Source organism: Amblyraja radiata, chromosome 10, assembly GCF_010909765.2.
Source record: "Amblyraja radiata isolate CabotCenter1 chromosome 10, sAmbRad1.1.pri, whole genome shotgun sequence".
Lineage (NCBI taxonomy): Eukaryota > Metazoa > Chordata > Chondrichthyes > Rajiformes > Rajidae > Amblyraja > Amblyraja radiata.
Genome location: NC_045965.1, coordinates 2,768,478 through 2,777,643, shown reverse-complemented (window position 1 = coordinate 2,777,643; position 9,166 = coordinate 2,768,478). Strand labels below are relative to the sequence as shown.

At 47.8% G+C, this 9,166-nt stretch overlaps 1 protein-coding gene across 1 annotated transcript in view; it reads left to right on the top strand.

The window, feature by feature from the left end:
• Nucleotides 1–293: 293 nt before the first annotated feature.
• LOC116978096 (nuclear receptor subfamily 5 group A member 2-like) overlaps nucleotides 294–9,166 on the top strand; it is an 85,577-nt gene continuing 76,704 nt past the window's right edge. Inside the window, exon 1 of the mRNA XM_033029121.1 lies at nucleotides 294–320. Within this exon, the coding sequence (XP_032885012.1) occupies nucleotides 294–320 (27 nt within the window). The remainder of the gene's footprint in view (nucleotides 321–9,166) is intronic.

Below are 9,166 nucleotides of genomic sequence, written 5' to 3'. Positions count from 1 at the left end.
CAAGCCATAGGTGACTGGACAATCTGAACCCCAGCACCAAGTTGTAAGCGGCCGAAGGTGTGCATCCCTCGGGACAGCCCCCACTCTCCCACAGCCACCCGCCGCGGGCTGTGGGTTGGGTGGAGCAGAGGTTTGGGACAATGTTCATGCCTTCACAGTTATGTGATGGACACGGGGGTCTAGACCTATCGCTGACAGGTCCTGCCCCCCGGCAACGTCATGTCCGTTATTGGACTTTTCTGTTCAGCGGCAGTCGTTTTGTTGGCGTGTAGGCGACACCGCCTTTCGGGTAGATGGTGTTTCGACAGAGCGGCCAATTGGTGAGTTTGCTATTAGGCAACGCAGCTTTTCGGTTAGTTGGCTTTTAGGCGTCCCGCCCTTTTGGATAGTTTGCATTTAGGCGTCCCATCCTTTCAGTTTGTTAACATTTTGGCTTCGTACCCTTTCGGTTATTTGGCGTTTCAGCCTCGTTTTTATTCGGTGCTTTGGCTTCGACTTCTTTGCTTCGGCTTCTCATCCGTTGGCACCACGTCACCGTGAAAACAAGACATCAAAGGGGACAAAGTTCAAGGAAAATATAGAATAGATCATTGTTAGCTAGGGGAAGGTGACAACGAAGCATGCAAAGATAAAAATTAAATCGGGGGACAGTCAGACTGGTCTGAGAACTAGGATGGGAAGGGATGGAGCGAGGGAAAGCAAGGGTGACTTGAAGTTAGAGAAGTCAATATTCATACGGCAGGGTTGTAAGCTGCTCCATCAGGATTTATCGTAAGAATAGAACACACTGGTCACCTCTGTGTCCATGTGTTTATTAACGCTGTGTCTAAGCTTCTTTAGAATACATTTACATCAGAGAGAGTTCTTTACAAACGGAAAATTCTGATTGGGTCTCAAATGAGCTATGAATCATAGCGTGTTGAAAATGAATTAAAATGAATGAAAAGTAGAAGATTGAGGGGGGATCTTATAGAAACTTACAACATTCTTAAGGGGTTGAACAGGCTAGATGCAGGAAGATTGTTCCCGATGTTGGGGAAGTCCAGAACAAGGGGTCACAGTTTAAGGATAAGAGGGAAGTCTTTTAGGACCGAGATGAGAAAATCATTTTTTACACAGAGAGTGGTGAATCTCTGGAATTCTCTGCCACAGAGGGTAGTTGGGGCCAGTTCATTGGTTATATTTAAGAGGGAGTTAGATGTGGCCCTTGTGGCTAAAGGGATCAGGGGGTATGGAGAGAAGGCAGGTACAAGATACTGAGTTGGATGATCAGCCATGATCGTATTGAATGGCGGTGCAGGCTCGAAGGGCCGAATGGCCTACTCCTGCACCTATTGTCTATTGTCTATTGTATCTGTGACTCAGAGGAACAGGGCAACTTTCCAAGGATACCAAGGTTGCACAGAATTCTCTGAACTCGGACAACAACACTGTATTGCAGTTTCCCTTAACTTTGTGGGAATACATGCCTTATGCTAGTTTCCGATAATCATTCTGGCAATAGACACTGCCCAGACCATCACCCAAACTAACCTCCCTTCCATTGATTCAATTTATACCTCACGCTGCCTCGGCAAGGCCAGCAGCTTAATCAATGACGAGTCGCACCCTGGCCACTCTCTCTTCTCCCCTCTCCCATCGGGCAAAAGGTTCAGAAGTGTGAAAACGCACACCTCCAGATTCAGGGACAGTTTATTCCCAGCTGTTATCAGGCAAACGAACCATCCTACCACAACCAGAGAGCAGTGCTGAACTACTATTTACCTCATTGGAGACCCTCGAACTATCGTTGATCAGATTTTGCTGGCTATCTTGCACTAAACGCTATTATCTTATCATGTATCTATGCATTGTAAACGGATTGATTGTAATCATGTATAGTCTTTCCGCTGACTGGTTAGCACCCAACAAAAGCTTTCTCTGTGCCTCGGCACACGTGACAATAAACTAAACTAAACTGAACTAAACCTTCAGCCACCTTGATTGTCAGGTTCTTGATTAGTAAGGATACCAAAGGTTACTGGGAGAAGGCAGGAGATTTGGTTTGAGATTGAGGGAAAAATAGATCAGCCATGACCTTCTTCTTCTTATCGTGTCCATCTTGTTACAAATGTTTACCTCGCTGTCATCGTCCGTCCTGACTGGCGGAGTAGACTCAAGGGGCTGAATGACTTAATTCTGCTCCTATGTCTTATGATCTTAAGGACCTGTCCCACCAGCATGTGATTGCATGCGTCTAGCGCGACCAAACGTGGTGGCTTGAGGCGTGCGGCCTTGCGAGGCCGGTCCCACTTCCAACCGCAGAGATGTCTGGAGTTGTGCGGGGCTGGCCCCGACATCATACTCACCAATCAGCTGGGCAGGAGGCGGGCTGACTGAATTTGGACGTCGCACGGCGTCGGGCAGTGACGTCATCACGCAACAGCACGCCGGGCGGTGACGTCATCGCGCAACACCATGCGCTAGGCGTACGCCGTCAAGACGCTGCATACGGCGTCCAGATGCTGCGTACGCCCGTCGAGACGCTGCGTACGGTCTCAATGTGGCAGCGGGCTGACAGGCTGTTGGCGCACGGGATTTTCGGAGCCCCGCGCGATGTCGGGACCAGCCCCGCACAACTCCATACGCCTCCGCCGATCGAAGTGGGACCAGCTTGGTCGCGCTAGACGCATGCTATCGCATGCTGGTGGGACAGGCCCTTTATGATCTTGTCCGAGTTGGCCTAGTTGTATTTGCCTGCATTTGGCCAACAGCCCTCTAAGTCCTTCCTATCCATGTATCTGTCCAAATATCTTTTAAATATCCCAGTAACTATATGCAATGTCCAGGGGCTCCTTTATTAATCTGTGCCACCTCTTCTTATTACTTCAAATAGCTGATTATGTGAGGCAATTGTAAAACTGAAACTCTGAACTTTGAGACTTGAAGATAGGTGTTGAAAAAAATCTTAACACCTTATTCTACCAGTGGTCAGGTCAATAGACAATAGACAATAGGTGCAAGAGTAGGCCATTCGGCCCTTCGAGCCAGCACCACCATTTATGGCTGGTCATCCCCAATCAGTATTTAAGAAGGAACTGCAGATGCTGGAAAATCAAATGTTACCACAAAAATGCTGGAGAAACTCAGCGGGTGCAGCAGCATCTATGGAGCGAAGAAGTTGGCAATGTTTCGGGCCGAAACATTACCTATCTCCTTCGCTCCATAGATGCTGCTGCACCCGCTGAGTTTCTCCAGCATTTTTGTGTACATCCCCAATCAGTACCCCGTTCCTGCCTTCTCCCCATATCCCCTGACTCCGCTATTTTTAAGAGCCCTATCTAGCTCTCTCTTGACAGCATTCAGAGAACCTGCCTCCACTGCCCCCGAGGCAGAGAATTCCACAGATTCACCACTCTCTGTGAGAAAAAGTGTTTCCTCATCTCCGTTCTTATTCCTTACTCCTAAACTGTGGCCCCTGGTTCTGGACTCCCCCAACATCGGGAACATGTTTCCCGCCTCTAGCGTGTCCAAACCCTTAACAATCTTATATGTTTCAATAAGATTCCCTCTCATCCTTCTAAACTCCAGAGTGTACAAACCCAGCTGCTGCATTCTCTCAGCATATGACAGTCCCGCCATCCCGGGAATTAACATTGTAAACCTACGCTGCACTCCCTCAATAGCAAGAATGTCCTTTCTCAAATTAGGGGACCAAAACTGCACACAATACTCCAGGTGTGGTCTCACTAGGGCCCTGTACAACTGCAGAAGTTCCTAGAAACAGCATTCAATTCCTCCGAAATGATAGGTTCTGGAGGCTCTGAATGAATTTCACAGGGATGGGGGTGATTTGGATTTCAGAAGAAATTGAAGAAAGATGCTAGTCATGAATCAGAAACTACGTTGAGCACCAGGCAGGTTTTTACGAGAGGATTCGGTTACTACCGCAAATAAATTTATAGTTTCCTTTATTTCATTCGATTAGTGTGTCAAGTTCAAAATGGCAGCGCATGTGGTTTTGCGCCAGATGCCTTTGTATATTCCAGCCCAGAAACTGAAGGAAATGGGCTCAGCAATGGTCCTGTGCTGACACGCTGAGCATCTGCTACAGTACTTAGTCAGCAGCACCATGGGTGCACGGGATTCCTAGCTGGTTGTGGTGCGTGTAAGGCATGCATCGCACAGCTCACGACTTCCCCGGACTCCGCTGATGTGCAGCATGGCCTGGGGGCTCTCGGATGTGGTTCCAGGTCTGAGGGAGGTTGGAGCTGAAACGGGCAGCGGATATGTTCTTCCCCCAAACAAGCGGGAGACCTCCTGACCATGGAGGTCGGCCTTGTCTCTGCATTATCAGAGCTGTAGGAGACACAGTACATCATTCACCAACGATGGTGCCTGACCGTGACAATAAACTGAACTGATAGAAATATTATTGGTGAGACGGACAGCGGAATATCATCCACTTGCCCACTGGCTTCACTCCAGCTCCCAAAAATCACAGTCGCCAATTTATTTCCAAACAAAACCATGGCTTTTCACTGCTTTGGTATACAGGAGGGAGTTGAATTTTGAAAATTGCTTCTTCACTGAGATTAAATATCCAGCTAATTTTCATAATTAGAACCAAGTTGGTCTGAGATGGAGATTCTGTTTACACCGCATGTCAGTTGTAACTGATGGGCGCTCTCAGTGTGTGGTTTGGGCCAGTGGATCAGAGGAAGCTGAAAGTCAACTCTAGAAAATGATTCCCTCAAATGTTTTCAGAATGGAAAGGGAATCTTGATAGTGGAAACAAGGTGTGTTCTCCTTGAGGCCAGTACATAGGAAATACTTACATAGTTACATACATACTTACGTACTTACCGAATAGTGAAAGGCTTGGATCGAGTGGATGTGGAGAGGATGTTTCCACTAGTGGGAGAGTCTAGGACCAGAGGTCAGAGTCTCTGAATTAAAGGATGTTCCTTTCGGAAAGACATGAGGAGGAATTTCTTCAGTCAGAGGGTGGTGAATCTGTGGAATGTTTTTGCCATGGGAGGATGTGGAGGCCATCAATGGATATTTTTAAGGCAGAGGTAGATACATTCTTGATTAGTACAAGTGTCAAGGGTTATGGGGAGAATTCAGGGTTAGGAGGGCGAGAACGATCAGTCATGATTGAATTGCGGAGTAGACTTGATGGGCCGAATGGCCTAATTCTGCTCCAATCACTTCAGACCTTATGACCTATGACCTTATGAAATTGTCCCCTCCTTATAAAATGAGGCGTGTCTTTGGTGAGTGATAGATAGCAAGTCTCAGGACGAATAGCAAACCCCTTTTACTAAAGAGGACCAAATACCATGCATGACATGGCATTGAATCAGCAGCTCTGATCTCCTTGGTCTAAAGGTGCGGCAACATTAAACTAGTTCCATCGCAAAAAGCTACGGAGAAAGTATCAGGAAATTAGTGACTTCAGAGCAAAACAGATCCACTCCATTATAAGACTACGTCTAACACAAAACAAACCCACTGACTCCCACGGCTATCTACACTACCCTTCTTCCCACCCTACTTCCTGTAAGGACTCCATCCCCTACTCCCAATTCCTCCGTCTACGCCGCATCTTCTACCAGGATGAGGTGTTCCACACCAGGGCATCGGAAATGTCCTCACTCTTCAGAGAACGGGGGTTCCCCTCCCCCACTATAGATGAGGCTCGCACCAGAGTCTCTTCCATACCTCGTAACACTGCTCTCTCTTCCCATCCCCCCACTCACAACAAGGGCAGAGTCCCCCTAGTCCTCACCTTTCACCCCACTAGCCGTCACATACAACAAATAGTCCTCCGTCAGTTTCGCCACCTCCAACGTGACCCCACCACTCGCCTCATCTTCCCATCTCCCCCCCATCTGCTTTCCGCAAAGACCGCTCCCTCCGTAACTCCCTGGTCAATTCTTCACTTCCCTCCCGTACCACCCCCTCCCCGGGCACTTTCCCTTGCAACCGCAAGAGATGCAACACCTGTCCCTTTACCTCCCCCCTCGACCATTCAAGGACCCAAGCAGTCGTTCCAGGTGCGACAGAGGTTCACCTGCATCTCCTCCAACCTCATCTATTGCATCCGCTGCTCTAGACGTCAGCTGATCTACATCGGTGAGACCAAGCGTAGGCTTGGCGATCATTTCGCCGAACACCTCCGCTCGGTTCGCGTTAACCAACCTGATCTCCCGGTGACTCAGCACTTCAACTCCCCCTCCCATTCCATATCCGACCTCTCTGTCCTGGGTCCCCTCCATGGCCAGAGTGAGCACCACCGGAAATTGGAGGAGCAGCACCTCATATTCCGCTTGGGCAGTCTGCATCCTAGTGGCATAAACATTGAATTCTCCCAATTCCGTTAGCCCTTGCTGTCTCCTCCCCTTCCTAGCTCTCCATCAGCCCTAGGGCTCCTCCTCCTCCTTTTTCCTGGCTTATCCCCCCCCCCCTTCCACCCTCCATCAGTCTAAAGAAGGGTTTTGGCCCGAAACGTTGCCTATTTCCTTCGCTCCGTAGATGCTGCTGCACCCGCTGAGTTTCTCCAGCACTTTTGTCTACCTTCGATTTTCCAGCATCTGCAGTTCCTTCATAAACACAGTAGATTTTACCATCTCACTTGCAATGTGGATTACATATTCTTGAGGGACTCGAGCATTGACTCTATTCTGTAGAAGGGTCTCGACCCTAAACGTCACCCATTCCTTCCCTCTGGAGATGCTGCCTGAGTTACCCCAGCATTTTGTGTGTATCTTCTTGAGAGAATGATTTTTGTGTGCAAAGCACACAGCAGAATTGCCAACAGAGGGAGCAGGGAACTGGAGAGTACACATTTAACTTCCAAAAGAAATTCTCTCTGCCATTGGCTGTTACAAAGAAAACTGGAGAGATAATGTTCACAATTGGTCACATTGAAGCATTCCTTACAACGAACCATCTGCTAATAAAAGTGTTTGTTCACAGTATGGTGTCTTCGGTACCATTCGATGATCTCTTTAACATTTAGGACACAGCCAACTCTGGCAACTCTGCGTACAAGTTTCACTGATTGGATGATCAAAGGGGCCATTGATGAAGAACTAAGCATTTTCTCTCCTGCTGGTGATAATTAATTGTTGCTATTTCCCAAGTGGATATTTTGACACAAGGAACTGCAGATGCTGGTTTACAAAAAGATACCCAGAGTGCTGGAGTAACTCAGTGGGTCAGGCAGCATCTCTGGAGAACATGGATAGGTGACGTTTCACAGAGTGCTGGAGTAACTCAGCGGGTCAGGCAGCATATCTGGAGAACATGGATAGGTGATGTTTCACAGAGTGCTGGAGTAACTCAGCGGGTCAGGCAGCATCTCTGGAGAACATGGAGAGGTGATGTTTTGGATTGGGGCCCTTCTTCAGACGTGTAGTTTTAATTGGTTTTGAATTCGTTCTTCATCAGTCCTGGTCACGTCACCATGTTGTAGTTTGTCACTGATTTCCTTTCCATTTCCAAGCATCGCGCTGATTTTTCTGACAGCGTGTTTAGTGTGCTGGAAGGAACTGCAGGTGCTGGGTTGAAGCGAAGTGTGTTGATGGGGGTGGATGGGATGGATTTGTGGCCAAGCATCTCCTTGTGCATGAGGAGATCCATGTACAAAGCAGCAAACGGGATGGGATGGGAGGTGGGAGGTGGCACAATGCATAAAATAGTTGTCTACATCTCTCATCTTGCCCTATACACAAAGGCAATGACAAGCCTATAAAGATTATCGTACTGGTGCCACATTTCCAATGAAATATTAGGACAGATTGTCCAAGCCCTTTTATGCACCAGCAGCACGATATCACTTGGCTTGAGGGATCTTCACAATTAGGCTTCTTGAGGTTCTCAGGACCAGGGAAGACCCCCCCTCCCTCTCCCTCTCTACCCCCCCCCTCTCTAGGGATTGAAGAGGGAGGGTGAAGAGGAGGATGAGGGAGTGCTGCGGGATGAGGAGAAATAAGTTAGGGGCTATGCGTGAGTGGTGCAATTTCATTGGGGGAATGGCTTGCGTTGGGGGAACGGGTGAGTGGTGGATTCTTGAGTTGGGGAGCAGACCCAACGGGTCAGCTCTTGGTCTATGTTCATTTAAATCTAATGCAATATATATGACTAACACATCATTTATTTATTTCAGATCTGGGAAAATGTTAAGTGAAAGGTGTAGAAAGCAGTTTACATTTTTGATAATTAATTCCTTTGCCAGATTCATTATTTCTTGTGCACGTTAACTATTCTCCATGATGCAGTTGGCAAGATGTTGGTGGGGTCATGGCAGGGTGGGGAGGTGGTGTCCTCTGGTGGGAAGATGTTGAAACAGGGGTTTCTGTTGAAAGGTGAGGGGTCGCCCATTAAATCAGGGCCAGCCTTTATTCCTCTCTTGTTCTAAAGATTACAAGTGTTTGGAATTGCTTTCCTCGAAGGAAACTGAATATTTGTACCAAAGATAGACACAAAAAGCTGGAGTAACTCAACTGGACAGGCAGCAACTCTGGAGAGAAGGACTAGGTGAAGTTTTGGGTCAAAACCCTTCTTCAGTGAGAGTCAGGGGAAAGAGAAACGAGAGATATAGACAGTGATGTGGAACAAATGACTGAAAGTTGTGCAAAAAAAGTAACGAATGATAAAGGAAAGTTGTTAGCTGAGGGCTAGGTGAAAATTAGTTACAGCTAATGAGACTCAACAAGACGACTTTAAAACTAGTACAACAACTTGGGTGGAGAGGGATGGAGAGAGAGGGGATTCAAGGGTAATATTTTTACAGCAGGTGTAGAAAGAATCTTAAAAAGGGAGGAGACAGTCAGTGATGGAGAGTATTGCCCAGAGTTGAGGCCTCAGTCGCACTGACCACCATCTTGCTGACTGATGGAGCAGGCTCGAGGGGCTGGGTGGCCTTCACCAGATCTGATTCCGATCACATGATCAAGAGCAGATGGACAGGCACTGAGGTCCACTCTTGGGTAAAACTCATTTGAACATCCATGTAATGGGAAAGTGCATCGTAACTTGTGGCAAGGCCTGTTTCCGCAGCCCCTCCTGGACTGTGGTTGGGGAAGTCAGAGGCTTCCATTTTCTGAGGAGCTGTCATTGATGTTCAGTCCCACACGTTACACGTAACCATGGTCTATGGCCAATGGTTCTTTATTAT